This window comes from Centruroides sculpturatus, unplaced genomic scaffold, assembly GCF_000671375.1.
Source record: "Centruroides sculpturatus isolate CEXI.00-Female unplaced genomic scaffold, Cexi_2.0 scaffold53, whole genome shotgun sequence".
Classification (NCBI taxonomy): Eukaryota; Metazoa; Arthropoda; class Arachnida; order Scorpiones; family Buthidae; genus Centruroides; species Centruroides sculpturatus.
In genome coordinates, this window is record NW_019384350.1 from 746035 (window position 1) to 766076 (window position 20042).

The 20042-nt window shown below is 31.9% G+C and overlaps 1 protein-coding gene across 1 annotated transcript; it reads left to right on the plus strand.

The window, feature by feature from the left end:
• Nucleotides 1-1848: 1848 nt before the first annotated feature.
• Nucleotides 1849-5003, plus strand: LOC111637632. The gene is made up of 2 exons (XM_023383169.1): nt 1849-3758; nt 3849-5003. The coding sequence occupies exons 1-2, from the start codon at nt 3719-3721 to the stop codon at nt 4517-4519; spliced, it is 711 nt and encodes a 236-aa protein (XP_023238937.1). The 5' UTR covers nt 1849-3718; the 3' UTR covers nt 4520-5003.
• The last annotated feature ends 15039 nt before the right edge of the window (nt 5004-20042 follow it).

Here is a 20042-nt window from a genome sequence, read left to right on the forward strand (position 1 = left end):
TTAAAGATTGGTGAAGATTCTAACGTCTTTCAATTGATGCGGAGGATCAAAAGGATAAGAAGAGTTTTGCTTGGAGCAAACTGTTCCTATGCCTTCAGCAGCTGTAGAGGTATTCAGAGGAGTTTTTCGAACACGACAAAGATTTCGAAGGCTTTTCTGAACCAGGAGCCGATCAATAGAAGGTCTTAAAGCTCATATGTATTCGTGGAACGATGGCCAACGATTAGTTGGTCGTTTCGGATGCCTCATAATCTGGATCGATGGAAGTTGTCACTCGTTGAGAATACCAATGGCTACTTTCTGAACAGATGTATAATAAACAAATTCTTTTATATAAAAATTAATCGTATATTTTTATATCACCTCGTTCTATTTGGGAATATAATACATTAAAGATTTAAGGCATCCATAAAGGGAAATTTAGTGTTTAAGATGAATTTGGAGGAGGGAAGATTAATGCGTTTTTTTTCTTTTTTTTAAAGTTCTTCTGAAAATTAATTTTCGGAGAGGAGTCTAGTTATTTTTAGCGTCAAATTTTAGTATAGAAAATTATATATTTATCAGAAATTTTCGTTAAATTGAAGCGTAGAAGTCAGGAAACGAACGAGCTGTCAAATTAGGGAATGTTGAGTAGCTATTTTCTCTGATGTCCTGTCACCGAATACGACAAGAAAGATCCTAATCGTCGAATAATTAAGGGATAGAGAAGACTTTTCTATTGACATTTATTATAGGAAAGACGTCTTTCATTTCTCTTGATATTTTTATTTAAGAATCTACTTCACGTAGATCGATGGAATTGTTTCTGAGATGTAACCCTTCGAGCCTACGAGGCATTGAAATGATACGAGTCTCAGGAAAAAATATACGTCAAAATCTATCAAAAATGTAGATTCCATAAGGTGTGGAATGCCAAAAAATACATATATATAAGAAAAACTGCACTTTTGCATATTCCAGAGAGTCAAGATGCTTTAGGTTCTTGCTTTCAAAGCGACTTTGAATGTAAAAATATATTTATATATAGATATATAAAAAATTCACTAAGTTAAGTACAATTCTGATAAATAAATACGTAGAATAATTTAGAAAAACATTCTTTTAAGCTCAATCTTTGCGGAAGAAGAAGCAGCTTTATGTTTTTTTTATAGATATAGAAAAGACCTTTTATAAAGGAAGCAAAGACAATATTTAGGTCACAGCATGTTGCACATTTATCGTGTCATCACTTCTTCCATCCTTTTATCTCCTGTTTTTATATATATAATTTTTTTCCCTCCCCTCTTCTAAGTCAAAGAGGAAGACATTTCTTCAGCATTTTTCGGGAACATCCTGTTCTCTGTTGCTGAATAACAAAGTTTCTTTATTCCAGTTTGCACTAACCGTTGACAATCAAGCGATAAAGTGTAGCAATCGAATGGTGGCAGCTTGTTCCAAGTGGATTCTTTCTTCTTCTAATAGCCTTGGCACATGTGGTTTAGGTGACGGTGTGTTAACACAAGCTGGCCCATTAGTTCTGCAATGGTCCTCTCTGATCTACACTATCCAACTACATTGCTATTACTTGTGCTCTTTGTTATTCTTTGCCGTATTTTTACCCCATTCTTTCCTATAAGAATGCATTTCTATAGCTTTTTCATTTTTATTATATGATTAACTCTTTCAGATTTCGCTAATCTACCCTAAAATCCCTATAAATTTAGCCATTAAACGTTCATTTATATATTAATAAATTATATATTTATATAAAAGAAACGTTAATTTAGGAAGTAAATGTAANAATTTTTTCTATATTTATTTCATTAAACGCTTGATATTATGTATTTTAATTTATGTTCAACGTCTTAATGGCTTTCTTAGCAATACCTGGGTATGTTCAATTTTTGGGATGAAAGTATATATCCGGGAAGATCGTTTTGTGTTACAAAATACGTTTAAAATATACAATAAAAACGAAGAAAAATTGAATAAAATTAAGTTTAAATGGTTGTTTTGTAGAAGAATGTCTTGTATAAATGTTAGGAAAGTTCTTACAAAGTAGAAAAGTCGTGGGTTCGGTTCTCACTTGGACTAGACTCAGTCTAGTTTAATTGACAATCGAACTCAAGATCTTAATACATTATTTATTCCTTTAACTATTCATTTAGTTTTTATAATTAAAGATATTTGTTTAAAGAGCATTAGTTAACATCCTGTATATTAATCAGCCACATTCCTGGATAGCATTGATGATTAACACTTCAGTACTTAACTATATACTAACTATCAGGATACGTTTCACTAGATTTCTAGCTAATATTAACTAGATATAGCCCATTATCAGATAGATTCATTATGGTACTTGAGCATGTTAATGGATATATTCTCTAGAAATTCACTACTGAATATGAATGCTGGGTTCAACATTCAACACAGATGCAATATACAAATTAGAAGCTTTCTCATTGAATTTTTCAGAAAATTTCCAGTTGCAGCTTGAACTTTGATGCAAATATTGAAGTTGAGTAGGTGAAAACTTAAAAATCTAAACAACAGCGTTAATCTAATTGAAAATTTAAACTCCAAACAAGCCAAGGGCTAAGAGTTTAAAAGCAGGGACCACAGACGTTGCTGACACATGATAATCGAGAGGTAATTTACCGCATCAGGTATTTTAATTAGACCTAAAGGGATAAGTAAAGAGAATCTTACTTGCCAATATTGTGCCGCTTAAATGTTAAATTTCCTGCTTAGGATAATATTTTGGCATTTTTATAATTATAATTCTAAACATCCAATTAATTATCTTCTAGTATACTATCACAGTGCAACAAGTTTCTTCGAAAACAAAGTAAAAAAACATGAAGTAAGGTTTCCGGCGAGTTTTCCTCATCGCTTTAAAATCATTTTGTTTATTTTGATGGCATTTTATCTCATCTGAATAATGGATAAACCATTAGAACTATAACAAATTCTAATCATCTTCATGCTTGTTAGTAAGACTTGGAAGACATTTTAAATGCTAAATTTTCGTCATTAACATCTCAATAGTTGTTTTTCTCTAGTTAATTTTTATATATAACTTAGCATTTCATCATCATTTATTAAGTTTTATAAGTTAATTTCCCAAGCAGCATCTTCCACTTAAGTTTAACTTCTAATATTTTACATTTAGGATAATCACCATTATTAACTTGTTATCCTCCTAAGAGACGATTATCAAGTTTAAAAAGGAATCCCTTAAAGAAAAATAAGATTCGTAAATCTTCTTCAATCAATCCTATTTTTCTTTTTCTTTCTTTGTCTGGCACATCGCCAGGGTTGAAACTAATTCTACAAATAAACTAATGTCCTTAGACGAGATTAGATCATACATTCTAAAGAAAATTATCTTAAAGAAGATAATTTCTGTATTAATTCCGAATGATATAATTTATAATTACTTAGAACATTAATATTTAAAGACGTTCTGGTCGGATAATTTTCCGTTTTCTCCAATCTCCTCTCGCTCTTTCTCTTTCCTCTTCCAATCAATTCGATAATGAAAATTGATGTGCGATCAGACGGACAAAAATTGTGCTGTAAATCCTAGCTGAAACGTCATTGATTATGAGAATCCTTCAGGAAAGATGGCAGATAAAATATTTCTTTTCTTGCTTATGATTTTTATGGTTATTATTCTTTTTCTTCCTTGCAGTTACACCATCAGAGTTGGAGCTCATGCATAGCACAACAGCATATGGCGCCAAATGCTACTCTTCTTCATTGCACCACACCAGGTAGAGTGGCATATGTTTAATTAACAATAAAATTAAAATCGGCACTGAATAATTGGGCTTTTTAATCGTTTTTATTTTCGTTTTATACAGACCATCTGTCTATAGTCACACTTAGTAACTTCGAAGCTGAAGAGCATCCATTGAGAAACCTCCGCCAAAGTGGGGTTGATAGACTTTCATCACCCGTACAGATCATCGGACCAACTTACACAACTGATTACGTTAGTAGATGGAGAAAGAACTCGACTCTTCCACGAGAACACGTTAGATGGAGAGAATGCCCTAGGAACTACAGAAAAAATCAAGAGAGACCACCCCCGTTGTCCGACCACATATACGAAACGATCGACGACGAAGTAGTGGAAAAGTACGACCCCAGTTCGGGTTGGGACCGCAAGAGCTCGACTCGTTCCAATCAAAACATTATTAGTTCCTTGACTGCAGTGCTGACAGGATCTCCCCGACCGCGCCATCTTCCTTTATTGAGGGATACCTATCTCAGACCACAGGTGGCATACAGCGGTATACACAGCCCGACCGATTCCGAAAGATCCTCTAGCAGCTTGATGGATGGAAGAAGAGTCAGTTCATCCACATCTCCGGAAATCACGAGCTCACCAGGATTCGAAGCCAACGATTCGCAATTCTTGCAGAGCCTTCCGAATCTCCGCAGCGCGGATAATGTAACTGGAGAATTCTCCCACGTTTCCAAGTACCCGAGTGATAATACAGTTCTAGCAGGTGCAGAAGAGAAAGACTGAAGTGGTTAGGAATGTCTCCACCCAAAATACACAAAATAAATTTGGAAAATATCGGTGCCTTTCCGGGAACCGTTGTGCAACCCTGTGATACGTTTGCAAATTAGAATTTAAAAAAACAAGTGTGTTATTTGTAAATATAAATGGTTCGTGTCGAAGAAAAGTTCGTTAGGATGTCTGATCCTTGCTCAAAAGTCGCCTTGCAACCCTTCAAAAAAACAAACAACCACACAACTGGGTAAATTCCAATATTAAAAGAAATTGTATCCCACGAAGAAGTTCCTCTGTCAAATGCTCTTTTACCTTTAAAAATATTGTTTTTTGGCTGTATAAATCGTTTATATTCTGTATAAAAATTTAACAATATTGAGTATCTCTATATATATAAATATAAATATATATATTTAAAAATTGTCTTCTGTTCACCTTACCCGCATTAAGAATTTTTTACTGGCTATTGAGTTTTCTGTGATATTTTTGTGAAATAAAGTGCATTATCAATACACGTTTCCTTAGTCAATAAATTACTAAGACATTGATATATTTAAGCGAAGATATCTAAGGAACAAGAAGGGAAAAAAATACACTGCTGTATTTAGACAACTTTTGACAGTTTGTAAAATGAAGAAGATGAAACTAAAAATATATATATATAAAATACTCTTTTTTCTGTCAAGTAATGTTTCATTCTTTGATTTCGTAAAGCTATTGAGGGGAGTGAAGTCTTAATGGTTTTCCTGTAGGTTGAATTTTATATATCCAACTTCGGTTCTTCCAACTGTCATTGTTTGACAGATTGGACAAGAGTAATCTAACTATTTCTGCTCCAATGACAGATGGTTCTTTGCTCCGTACTCCCAGCCACTTATGCAACAAAATCGCTACCATTTTCGGACGCAGGTACATTAAAATATATCTTTTCTACACTTTTCTGCACCCTTTTCTACACCTTTCTTCCTCCCTTTTTTACACTTTTCTTCATCCCTTTTCTAACGCCTTTATTCCTCCCTTTCCTACACCTTTCTTCATCCCTTTTCTACACGTTTCTGCATTCATTTTCTACACTTCTCTTCATCTTTCTATACTTTTATGCATCCTGGATACCAGAATTCTTGTATCCTGAATGTGAATGCATTGAATGCAAAAAAGTGTAGTAAAGATACATACATTCTAGAATTCTTAGAAGATACATACATTCTAGAATTTTGAAGGATACAAGCATCTCTTTCTACACTTTTATGCATTTTGGAGACAATAAATCTTTAAGAATTCTAGTATCCGGGTTGCTTAAAAATGTAGAAAAGATAATTCTGAGAAATCTACATCAAGGATTCTGGTATCCTTGTTGAAGAATTCTGACTTGGAATGGTTTTCATGTTATTGAAAAGACCTTCGTTCTTCATTCCACAAGTGCGAGACGACGACTTTCGAGTGGCCAATTATCGGATATTTTGTTTAAATAGCACTCGAAAAATCGGTAAGAATGCTAAATACGTGTCGTCAGATGTAGATTTATTGTTAAAAGTTTCAATCATCTAATTAGAACTTGCCGGTTTTGTAATATTTAAGATAGAAGTCTCGTGAAAATCCTTTAAGAAAAAACGTGAAGTGTATTTCGAGATGAATTAAAATATTCTTCTACTCTGCTACAAATCATGAAAATGTTATTAATATAGCAATAACAAATAGTCAATTGCTCTTTTCGATTCATTTTTGATTAAGTTTTATGTCTTTATGACGTGATGAAGTGGTGATAACTCTGCATTCATTCTTTGAAAATGAATGCGAAAAATACAGTTTTTTTTCTTAAATCAAAACTTTAATTCGCGTAATGATCGATATCGTTAATAAACAGATAAAACTCGATTCTTACTACATTCATTCAAACGTAGAAAGTAAGATCCAAACAGAAAAAAAATGCATCTTGATCCAAGAGAAGATGCAATGTCAAGCTCTTCAGTAGACGAAGAATCGCAGAAGAATTGCATATTTGAAAGCTTAGCTGGTTAGGATATTCGATAATTACTTAGAAAGTGGGTTCGGATCTCATTAGCAGGTTTAAAGATCCTGCTAGTTAGGTCCGAACCCACTACTACAACACGAGAACTTCTTCTTCTTCTTGCAGGTATTTATCCCTTTATAGAAACTTAGTTTATAGTTGTTGATTAACTGGAAATTTAAATAAATTATATCCTATTTAAAATCAGGATTTCCTTTTGATTTTCTGCTAAACTTGAACGTGTCCATTGAAACTAACGATACAGAAATTTATAACATAGATCCAATAGAACCAGTAAAAAAATAAGGAAAGAATTCCGAAGACACCAGCGATTTTTTCCCTAACACTTAACACGTGACAATGACTTGAAGAAGCAATATTTTTCTCCAAATTTTTCTTTTGTTCTTGCTTGTTTGTAACATTCGATTTAATCATTTTAATCGATTCGGATTAAAGTTTTTCGCTGTAAAAGTAGAAAACAAAGAAAAAGTTCTTTCGCTTGATGGCGGACAGAGAGGATGACATAGTTTGTCGTTATCTTGTCTGACTTAACGACAACAGCTGTCTCGTTGATCAGAGAAAGTTTTCCTGTCTTGTAGCAACACTCCTTGTCGTGTTGTTAGCTTCGTTTGCTTTGACACCGTCCCTCGAGAAAGTTAAATAGAATCTAACAAAAAAAATTTTATATCTATATAAATTTGCAAAATAATAATAATAATAATAATAATAAAACTATTACTTCACTTCAACGAATTTTCACATTTGAAAGAGAGCATAAAATTTCAGTTGTTAAATTAAATTGCAAAGTATTGGAATGGAAGAAATAAAATTAAATCCTTCGTGCCACCTTTAAAGAAGTGAAAAGGAAAAGAAGGAGGAGAAGGAGGGGGGAAAAATATATATATATACATTTATTTATTACAATTCTTCTATTTTCGATATAAAGTAAAGAACGATAAAACTGTTAAAGTTTAGAAAGGAAAAAAAGAATTCTTTAAGTAAACTATATGCATCAGTAACCAACCGGTTCTTTGATATAAAAAAAAAATCTAGAGAATCATTTTTGATGGAATTGAACCATCTAATAGACGTTAAATGTGTGGTAAACCTTAATCTTAAACGTCTTCATTTTTATAGTTTCCTTGGAAAAAAAACACCTCATTTCTCGCCTGACTGTTAATGTCTACATTTTAAGATGCCAAAAAACGATAAGAGCCATCTTAAAATTGGGATTTTAAAGTAAAAGGATAAACTCCAGTTTTCAACTTTACCTACTCCATCATTTTAAGCCAGCTTAACTTTTTTTTCCAATATATAAAAAAAAAAAAAAAAAAAACTGGTGGATATATTAAACGTTGCTATACTCAATCTCGAATTTACCTGTCGTAAAATTTCAATCAGTAAGAATTCTTTAGAATTTCAATAATCTTCATCCTCCTCTTCTTCCTCCTCCTCTTCTCCTCCTCCTACTCCTGCTCCTCTCTCTCTTTCTTCAACAGTTTGATTGCTTCAGTAAATCAAGAGATTTCAAACATTCAGTTTAAATTTTAGTTTAAAAAAAAATGATTTATTTTTGTAAATGGTTTAAAAAATTTTATATGTATACACATATATCTTTAATACGGAAAAGATATTTTTGGGAAAACTACTTCAGTTTTCTTTGATGAAGAGCGCATTTCTGATATTGCAATAATATGTTTCAATAAGTTTTATCGATCAGAAACATAGAAAATTTAAAGAAGAAAACGTTTGTTAAGCTAAATGGGTGAGTATTTATATATATTTTATGGTTATTCTGTCTTTGGAAATATTGTTTGCTGACAATTCTTGGGTTTAGATTGATGTTAAAGGGAGTCTTCTAGCTGGAAAAATAAATTTGAGGTTAAGAGCGAGTTTATCCTTTAAATGAAAATCAAAGCAGAAAAGTAAATTATCCACCCACTAAGTTAAAAAAAAAGAGAGGAAAAGAAGAGATTTATAGGTCTACTCTAAAATCGAAGATGCTCAGGAAGAGGAGAAGGAGAGAAGCGAGAGGAAGAGAAAGAGAGAAAGTTTATGAAAATTAAAGATCAGCAATCTGCTTACTCGACAAGATTTTTAAAGAAAAATATTCCTGTATAAAAATTTGAAATCGGATTAATATGATATTTCTGGTTTAGGAAAGAGAAATTCGATCCAAATGAAGAAATCCATGCATTACTGTTCTGCTGGAGTACACGACGATTAATAACATGTGGAGCCACTTCAGGAAATATAAATGATCTACTCTTGGAGAAGAAGTCGTTTATCTAATGTTTCTACTAAGGAAAAAAAAATCGCCTTACTTTGTTTGATGTAAGGCTAAATGGTGAAATCTTACTCCCAATGTCTCTCAGATAATTGCATGGATCATAAATTCTCGAACAATTTAACGAACGTGATCGATTGGAAAAATCATTTTAATTATGGGATTTAATGGGTTATTAACAGTTAAATTTTGGAGAAACAAATTTTAGAAGATGAGCTTTGAATCTTTAGCTGTTTAGTCCCTTCTCATTTATTGGGATTTGTCTTTGAATGGGACGTTTGTAAAAATTAAATCCTTCACCAGAAGAATCATAAAGAAAGAATGATGCTAATGGATTGTTGTGATGCATCTCCTTTTTTATTTTATTCTTTCGATTTTATCTATGCTCACTCTCCTTCGATTTAATGCATTATTAACTGTTAAATTTTGGAGAAACAGCCACAAAGACGAGATGAATCTTTGTTTATTTAATTCTTTCACGTTTATGGAGCTTTGTCTTAACTTAGAAGAAAGGTTTTGAATCATAAAGAAGGATGCGGATGTATTATTACGTTATTATTTTCTATTTCTTCTATGCGGCAAGGAGGGATCCAGAGTCCATGGCATCTTTACTTTCGTAAATAAATAAATAAAGAAAAATTAAATAAGCACGGGAAGAAGCCTCTTCTTATATCTTTGGTCTTTAATTTAATTACCTCTTAAATACAGTATTAAGTTTATAAAAAACAATAATAAGTCTTGATTTCAATGATAACGTTTAAAAGAATTAAATGTTTGTAAAGAAGAATCATAAAGAAAAGAAGGATGCTGATGGAGTATTTGCACTATTTACTTCTTAGTTTATCTCCTGTTTTATTTTTCTACCTCGTTATACTCTATTTAATTCGTTAATAACAGTTAAATTTCGGAGAAGCAAAACTCATAAGACGAATCGAACTTTCATCTTTTCAATCTTCTCTCATTTAACGTTTGTACGTTCGAATGCCTTTGTATATATAAACGTTTTGCAGGAATTAAACTCTCCGAAAGAGAATCATAAAGAAAGAATGATGCAGATAGACTATTTCTTTGCTATTTCCTCGTCTTCTAAGCGCCTAGGAAAATCCAAACTGGTTATCGATATGCGGAATGTCGCACGTAAATTCGTTGCAGATTTATAAAGATCTCTAGCAGCTGCTCCGAATTGCTGTAAAATATATCAAAATGCTTTTACAGGATCAAATCAGTCGAGATGTACGCCCCGAGATTTATTTTGAATTTTTATAAATCATTTCCTCTTGCTTGTTTCTGAATAATCGAACAGGAAGTGAACAGAAAAGACGAAAGTGAAGGGATTTAAATACGTCATTTCTATTTTTTTTTTAAATATTTTTTAAACTTTTCAATTACATACTTAACTGTGAATTGGCAGGACTACTCGAAATTTTTCTACACTTTTTTTTTTTTTTATAATATTACTAAAGTTTTTATTCACTACGATGGTCGACCAGTTACATTTTTCGCATCGTTGGCCAACTACATCTAGATAACTTGTGTTTCGTAGCTGACGGTTGAAAGATTTTTGGAGAAATCGGTTTAGACAAAGAAAAAGGGGTTGAATAATATTTTAGAAGATCGTAAAACGTATAAAAATGCCTATAGAACATCTATAACCGCTACAATTGAGCCTGAAGAACTAAAACAACTGGAGCTTAAGAAAAACTGAACTTGAAACGATAGGACATAGCTTAAAAATGTTCTGGAATTAGAAGTGAATGGGTGTATCCAATGGAATTATCGACAGATATAGTATAACTTATACAACTGGAGGTAACAGAATGACTAGTGGATTAATGGATTCTGAAAAAGTAGAACAATATAACGAATGATATATCCGAGGTACTAAAACAGAATTAGAACTGATACAACTGCAGCTTAAACTAAAATTGGAAGTGATACTGATGTTTAAACTGCATTCGAATTTTCAATTGTATTGTACTTTGATATAACTGATTCTTAAGCTAGAATTACAACTGATTACAGCTGCAATTAGAACAATTTGCCTATTCTCTAAGCTTTAATTAGATTGACACAATTAGAACCTAAATTAGAGTTATAATTGGTGTATCTAGTATCTAAATTATAATTATAAACATATATTTAGCATCTCTCGCCAGTGTCCGAGTGGATAAAACTACTAAACACTGGCCACATGGAGTTTTCCGGATTTTCTTCACGTGCCAAACACCTAAGTAGGGGCCAATTTTCTATAGAAAGTTCTCTCAAAAAGGCATTCCCCATTGGCAAATCGCCCGTATGTTTAAACTATATTTAAAGCAGAATTAGAACTGATAAAATTGGTACTTAAATTAGAATTAGAATGATGTATCTAAATAACAATTAGAAAAATTTACCTATTATATAAATTTTTCCTAAAATGGCACAATTAGAACCTAAACTGTAATTAGAATTGGTGTCATTAGTAGCTAATTTATATTTTAGACGTCCGATATATCAATTTTAATTTAGTATCTAACTTAAAATTAGAACTGGTACAAATAGTAATATATAAAATGAGAATTAAAGCAATTTTAGAATGCAAAAATAGAAGTTTACAAAAGTAAAACAGAGATTAATTCAAAAAAATGTTAAACAATTAGAATTCAGAAATTTAATTCGATACGAGCAAAAAAGTGAGACTAAACTCGAAGAATTTTACAAGCGATACAATTAGAATCTACAGAAATGGAGCCGATAATCAAGAAGAGCGCAACAATAAACTTATAAAAAAAAGGAGAACATTTTCATAGCTTAATTACGGAATTTTCTCGATGGAATTCTATTTGTTTATCCAATTAAAACAGAACAAAATTTGGAGAAAACGAAGAATCCGTTTTTATTACAACGCATAAAACACGAAACAACCCCAAAGGCATTACATTCGAACAATCAATAAATTGCTTTTAAATGGATTATTAAATTGCTTAATTAATTGTAAAAACCATCTGGTAAGAAGGGAAAGAAAGCATTAAGAAGGGAAACGACTACAATATAAATTTTCTAGACAATAGACGATCACAGTAGAGGAGTTAAAAGGAAAGGATCAGACGATCCAATAAATGCATTGAATGACGGACATCCGATGATCATTAAACTGAGACTAACAACAGGATGTCCACTCTACGGAGATGACGTCTTCACAGAAATTCCCTGGGGTACATCGTTCTAATGGCTGATGATGATAATTTGATGCGTTGCACTCCATTCGAGAGATAAGACACAATGAGTGCACCCCCGTATAAACCCGTTTCATTTGCTTACAACTCGACAAAATAAAACTCCTTTAATGTCGGCTCCGGTTAAAAAGAATTCGGTTGATAATTAAAAGAACTCGATGGAAAATGAACTTCAAGAAAGAAAAAGATCACAAAGATGCGACCTCCTTTCAAACGACATCCATTTTGTGTATATTCTTCCTTCTCTTCTCTTGCTTTTCCAGCATCCAGGAGGAGACTATAATTTGTATCGAGTGGTAGCTGCACACAAACTAATCAGCTCTCATCTACCAATATCCGGAGAAGGGTTTAATATCTTTGTCTGCGAGTCATTCGAGCGCATAATCGCGCATCTAGCATAAATTCCCTTCATAATCCTTTACTGTAGACTGAATAATAATTTCGTAAAAGTGTTGTTCGAGTCCGGCCAGCCTTCAAAATGAATTAGAAGCCATTTTTAGTAGGAGAGTAAACAGGAAACCGTCCGTAATGTCGTATGATCTTTACAGATGTATACGTCTTTCAATAGAGGTGACAGTTTAGAAGACAATTCAATGATAATTTAAGCTTAATATACATTTTAATTAATGCGTAATCTAGAATTTCTAGAGATAAACTGGAGATTTGCAAATCTAAAATGCATCTGGAAGGTTTCAGCATCTATAAAGATGCGGATCTTTCCGGATAAAAATAAAGGATGAGACAGGATAAAGATACAAAGTTGTGATACGTTAATTATATCAAATTTTGTTAATTACTAATTCTACGTACCCCCATTACACCAGTTTAATGCCTATAAACATCTTCAATTTCTATAGATATAGCTTCAATTCCATAGATTGTAATTCCGATAGCATGTTACTATCATTGTAAAGGCTTTAATAGGATTAATTTCTATTATAACCCTTTACTGCGCTCCGGATATTAATTCTTAAAGTGCTATTCGATTGCTGTAATCCTTTAATTGATTTAAAGGCTATTTTTAGTAGGAAAATAAACTAGAAACAGCTTCTGCTGTCATCCGATCTGTACAGATGTATGTCTCCTCTGAGGGAGGTGACAATTGAGGAGCCATATAAGCTAATGGCTCCACTGCAGATGTGACAGCTCCTACGTTCTAATGAGGACGTAATAGACGCAGGTGTGGGTTCAGACTGCAGAAACGCATGACCGCACACCGTCAATGCTACTGCTGACTCAAACATTTGCTAGGCTAATATCATCTACGGGTGCAATTTTATCGTTGCTTCTACTCTTTATTCTTCTTAAAATCTTAAAGCATCGACATTTAAATCGATTAAAACTAAATGCAGACACACGGACGTTCTTCACACTAACGATGTAGTTAGTGGAGATAGTGTTGTAATCCAATTAACTGGAGTGAAATAATGACTTATATAAAACTGTCGTTGGAGTGTGAACATAATTACGTTGCCCGAAATTTCTGCCTTGCTATTTTTAGCCCGCTCTGACGAATTTCCTATCGAAATTTCTTTAATTAATTAAAGAAACATCGAGCGACGATTGAAAATTTCATAAATAAATAACGTTCGTCGTGTCTGAAAGTTGGCCAACACTTTCATTTCTTAATGGTGGGAGATGAAGAGATGAAAGGAAAGGTGGCAAGTAGCCATCTTGTACTAGGCCCTTTATCATTATTCGGCGCCTGTAAGACGTTTTTGAAGAAAAAGTTAAGTACGAGGCCACAATAGATTCTTCTGTAGATGTTTTCACAATCCAAAATAGCTTTCTGACATATGAGAGGCGTTTTGAATGTGTCCTTTTTGTAGATTTAGGAGCCGTAGTCGGACCTTTGCCACTTCCTTCTTTATGTCTCCGCTAAACTAATTTGTAAATGTCGGAAATGATATTGAAAATCGAATTTTTATCTTTTTTTTATCTGCGTTAAGGAGGTTATATTGGTTAAAATTCCACACTCGTCTTACATCTGGCAGTAGAAAAGAATGACAAGAAAAGGGAAGAAATTTGTGTTGGAGTCATCTCAAACTTCATTTTTATTACAAAAAAGTTCAAGATGAAGTTTTACAAACTCATAAATATGATAAATTTTAACATACTCACACACATTTGTATAAGAACTGGTAAAGTGTATTTTGTGTACATTCTAACTTAGATGTTTCTCGTGTTTAAAACATTTCTCCCTTTAAAAAATGCTGTCAAATATGTTTCATAGTCACCCTCCGAATTAATATAACACGTCAAAGATGAGGAAGAAATCGTTAACTTCCATTAATCACGATATTTATTACGATGGCAGATAGAGTTTTATCATTACCAAAAGTGGAAAAACGTGGAGAAATTATGAAGAACTAAGTGTAAAAACAACTACTTTGAAAGCAAACAAGTCGATGTACCAAGAAAAATTTGTGCAGAAGTGGAAAAAAAGAAACGACAGCTCGACAATTTACTGTCAGCTTCAGAACTTTACGAAGAGGAGGAGGAGGAGGGAGGAAGGAGGGTGAAGTCGAAGACGAAAGGGGGGGTAAGAAACATCCAATAACAGGAGCAACCAATATTGTCACGTGCGTTTATTGGTTCCAGTCATTGCTCAACCCATTTATTACTTCCAGCCTTTAATAGGACACGTGCCATTTTGATGACCTCTCTATTCCAATCTAACTCTACTTCTACCTGTTACAGGTGCGACGATCCATTTCTGCTTCTACCTATTTAACGTAGGATGTAATTTTTTTTTTATTTTTCTGATAGTTTTTATAGTCGAATGACTTTGCTTTTTTGTTGCTTTGTCAGCTGTTTGTAAAGTCATTTAAGAGTTAACGTCTGCGATTGCAATTTTCTTGAGTGTTGGCACTGATTTGGGAGAAGAAGAAAATAGGAAAAAAATTCAGTCAACTCTCGACTAAATTTTTTTTTTTGAATATTTAACATTTATTCTGTTATATTTTCGTATTTTTTAGAGCTTTGAATTATTTAATGGCATCGTTAGAAAATTTCCCCCCTTTTTTTTTTCTTTCTGAAGAAACTCTACTGTTAAATGGTATTATAATATGGACGAATGCGAATTTTATTTTCTGTTTGAATGATTTTAAATTCATAAACGTAACTCGGATCGTTTTCATGTAATTTTTTAGAATTTGAGTTTATAATACAGATATGAACTTTTGTTTCTTTGTTTCGGATTTAAAATAAAAACTAAAATAAATATTTTTATTTTATAAACTTGTTCCGAAAATTTCAATTGTCTTCTTTAAATTTTCGATGAAATTTTCTCTTAAAATTTAAAAATTTAATTGAAATTTATATTAAATTGTAAAATATTTCGAAATTTCTATTGAATTTTTTCACTTTAAAAATTGAAGTTTTTCTCGCATTTTCTTAAATGAAATTGGAATTTTTTTTCGAAAATTTTTGATAAAATTGAAATTTCTGTTAAAATGTTTGACTAAAATCGAAATTTGTCAGTAAATTAAAAAAAAAAAAACGTAAAAATGTTCCTAAAATTCTGTCGAAATTTTAAAACAAAACAGCAAAAATCTTCAATTAAGAATTACACATAAAAAGAGCGACAGAAATAATTTCTTTTTTAATATTACAATTATCGTTTATCATAAATTAACAAATAATTTATATTAAAAAACTTATAATTCAAAAAAAAATTAACAAGCTAAAAGGAAAGTATCAAAAATGACCACGAAAAGTAACAAAATCCAAATTAGAAAGAGAAGAAGAAGGGAAGAAAAAAATTCTGTCACTTATAACCTACATAAAAAGTACTAATCACTGTCAATCGCATACGTTTTTGTAAAGAAGAAAGTGCTTCTATAAAGATGCGGAGAACTGAACGATAACAAAATACAATCAGAGGCTGTCCCTAACAGAATGTTCGTACAAAAGAGTCGAAGCTCTACAGGCGATCCAAAAGCATTTCTGCTTTCCGGACTTCTAAACACCTTCTCATATAAACCTGTAAAATTCTTCTCTTTCCAATACATCTGTCATGTGGAGATGACAGTTCAGGCTGCCTGACAAGTGGAAATATTCCTACCAATTCGCCATTGATCGCACCCCAACTTATGGCTCTCCAAACTATAATAATAAATTGAATCCGTTTTAACTTTTAAACATAATTAACTTATTGTAATTAAAGGATTATTCGATTTAAATTTCTTAATAGACAATTATCAGAAGTAACAATTTACGTAAAGAAGAAACTTCTTAAAAGTGGGTGGAACGACAAGTAATCGTGCTTTTGCAAGACCCATTCAATTAGTTGGTGCCCGCAGCTGCGCTGGACAACTTAATTTATTCTAGCATCCGAAGAATCGCTAAGATGGAGACTAATGCTTTACTTCTTTTTTTTTCCTTCTCCCTCTCTCTCTCTCTCTCTCTTTTCCTCTATTGGAGGCGCCGAACACCCACAGATCTGCTCTTGATGGCTCCTAGCAGATTGAGATGCAAAAATTGAAACTCGCTTTGACCCTTTGACCCGAACGCATTTGTATGCCATCAACATCTCTATTACATTCACAAAAATCTTGTTTGATTAAAAGACTTTCTAGAATTTTATTATATATATATTCCTTTTTTTAATAGTTGTTGTGTGTGCAACGTTTGGATTCAGCTAAATTGAGCAGTCAGAGGATCGCTCTGGGGGTGCTTTTCTTCGTTTCTGTATAAAGTATCACTTGAAAGTAACTACTGAAGATAAAGATGTAGCATTGGCTCGATGATAAGCGTGAGATGTGGGCCTCATATCTTATAGGGTTTTAGTATTTTGTGAATCGTCATACAGAGTTGCGTGCGCGACGTAACAATAAGAGTTAGAAATATGAGCATTTTAGATAGTAATTGTACTAATTTCGGCTCTTTAATAATAATAATAACAATAACAATAAAGGAATTTGATCTTTCTAGATTTTAGGATTTCATATCGGTAAGCTGATATTGTTTAAGTAATTTGTTGGACTCGTCTAATGGTTTTAAATGTATGAGACAAACTGGAGATGGTTGACCTTTTAACCTGAACTCGTTTGTATTCCACCGACTCTTCGATTAAATTTTACACGAATCTTATTAAATTTAACTTTAATTTTTAGGTTTCTTCAAGTCACAGTTAAATAATTAGCCTCTTCCCAGGGAATTTTTAACGTATTTTTATGACTTCTAGACGTGGTATATGCATCGAAAACAAGGTTTTAAGAACGAAATTCGTCACTAATTTAAAAATAATTAATTATAAAAACAATTTAGAAGAGTTTTTAAATATTTAAACCGAATTAAATCGATGAGAGAAGAAAGGCATTTGTATGAAGTCGACTTTTTTATTTTCAAACTTCTTTAAATTCACTTAAACTTAAGAGTCATTAATAACCTAGAGGATCATTTTAATATATATTTTTTCACCGTTTTAATACAGAGAGTATCCATTGGAAAAAAAATAGCATTTGAAAGATGAAAGTGTCCCATTCACTTCCAAAATGATTCATGGTATAAGTAATTTGGTGAATCTTCTTAACGGGTTTTTTACATGTTTTTGACATGCAAAAGAAGAAGAAAGAACTCGAATGTTTCGAATCGTATAGGAAACGTGGAAAAGTTCACTTGGCACAGGTTCGATTTATATGCTAATCTTAGGTCAGAAAAGCTCAACAAAGTTTGTTTCGTTTGTTTATCTGATGACGTACGTTACTTGGAAGGATTTCCAATCTGCTCTCACTACACGTCGGAGCTTCTCCCCGATCGTTTTAATGGAAACACTACCTTCTCTAAACATTATACAAGATGCTGTGATCTTTTTTAATCCAGAAAGTTTTCTCTCCGGCTTCTTTTGTGTTTTAAAATGAATCTTTAAACTTGCACCGCTTAAAAAGGTTCGTACCGATGCTTTAAATATGATTAGTATTCGTTCCAAGAGGTTCTTTTGAAGCTATTAATTAAATTAAACTTAAGTTTCATAAATTAAATTTTAATTTAAGAAAAAATTACATTTAAGTTATATAAATAACTCAAGCTTATTTAGTAATTTTATTTCGTGTTATACACATACTTTAGCAGTTATACTTGCGCTTACGATTGTATTCATTTCGAATTTAATGAAATTTCTAATTTATTAATGTTTAATTAAAATTAAATTTCATTTTTAAGTAAATTAGGTATTTTTAATTTAGTTTAATTAAGAAAATACATTAAGTTTTAGTCATTTGTATTGGATAATCGAATTGATACGCGGCTCGATGCGTGACTACCTAATGATTTTTTCATTATATTTTTTGTGTATTTTAAACTTTTGATTAGCTTTAAAGATTAAAATATTATCTTAAAAGATTTTATAATTCTCTTTTCGGGTTATATATTTGTTTTAAAGTTTAAAAATGAGAAAATTGGAGGTAAATGTAAATCGCCACGCGACTTGACGCGCGCTGAACATTACATAATTTTTCGTCTTTTTAAATAAAAATTTAATCCATGGATGTCGTAAACAACTATAAAATTATCTCAGAAAGATATTTAGAGCTTATTACTTTAAAAATAGCGCATATTTAAATAGAAAAAAAATTGATCTAGTTTAAGTCTACTCATTAACAATTTATACACCTCATCCGACAGCTTCCAATTGTCATCTTCAGAATAGCTTCATGTAAATCACATAAAGCTATATTATTCCCAAATGACATTTTTAACTCTCAAATTTGAACTATAACTCACTAACAGCTCTTTATCTACAGCAATGAGTTTAATCAAATGCGCGCCTTGGGGCCAACAACCAATGTTACAATTACATCTTAACCCCCATCGTACACATCGTAAACTGTTTGATTATCAGATTGATCCATTCAACTTAAGATGATGATGATGTTTGTTACTTAAAAATTTTCTTTTTTAGATAAAAGTTTTCATTAAGTAATCCAAACTGTTGTATCTCAAAGCCGTGAACGAATCCCAACCTCATCTTTCACCCACTTCAATCGCCATTTTCACCCCATCGACATCGTATGTCAAGACTGATAGGGAGTGACTGATGGCATCGATAGGGTCTACTTCTCTCTGTTAGTAGTTTCTAGTGTGAAGAAGAATGAAAGAATGGGGTAAAAAAATAATGAAAAAACAGGAAATACTGTTAACGACCACAGTTATCCTTTAGAGATTGCTAAATTATGATATATATATATATATATATATATATAGGTAGAGAGGGGGAGAGAGTGTGAGAGAGTTTAACTTTACCGATCAACATCTTGATGATGTAGTGTGAATGAAAGGATTTTATCGAAAAAATTTAAAGATTTATTAAATTTTTGACCTTTTTCCAACGTAGGAAATCATTTTTTACTTTATTTTAGTACTTTTTAAAGAAAAAATGCGATTCTTCTTTATGTCAGACAAGCAACATTCATTGCATAGTATGTCGCTCGGATCGGATTTAAAGGATTTTAACAAGCATAATAAAGGCATTTTTCACGTTACTTGTATAGAAAAAATAGAAAAAAGTCCTTTTCTCATCATTTATCGTGATGTAAAAATAAAAATAAAAAAATGAAGTTAAGAATAAAAGAATTGTTTCGATTGAAGATAGCGTTTAATATATTTATGAAATATTCCATCATAAAAATTGATCAATCGAATTATTTATATTATCTACTTAACTTTAATCGAATTAATGATTATATATAACTAGATGAAGCTAATCTTCTTTTATTCGGCACGTAAAATGCCGTACATTCAGGTAAATCCATTAAAGGCGGCGAAGTTCTCAAAAAAGCTCCACCTTATCTTTCCATTAAGAAGATTACGGAATAATCTGTGTAAACGATGACATGCTCTACAGAAAATATGTTTTGAAACAGTAAAAAAAATAATACAGAAATACATCTAAAATTCTTGACAAAACAAAAATTCTAGTAATTTAATTACTTAAATTTCTATAATTTTTTTTAAAAACTTTTATTAGAAGTTTCGAGTGGTGTAAACCCCCTTCTCATATCGACTGGTGGAACAGAAAAAGTA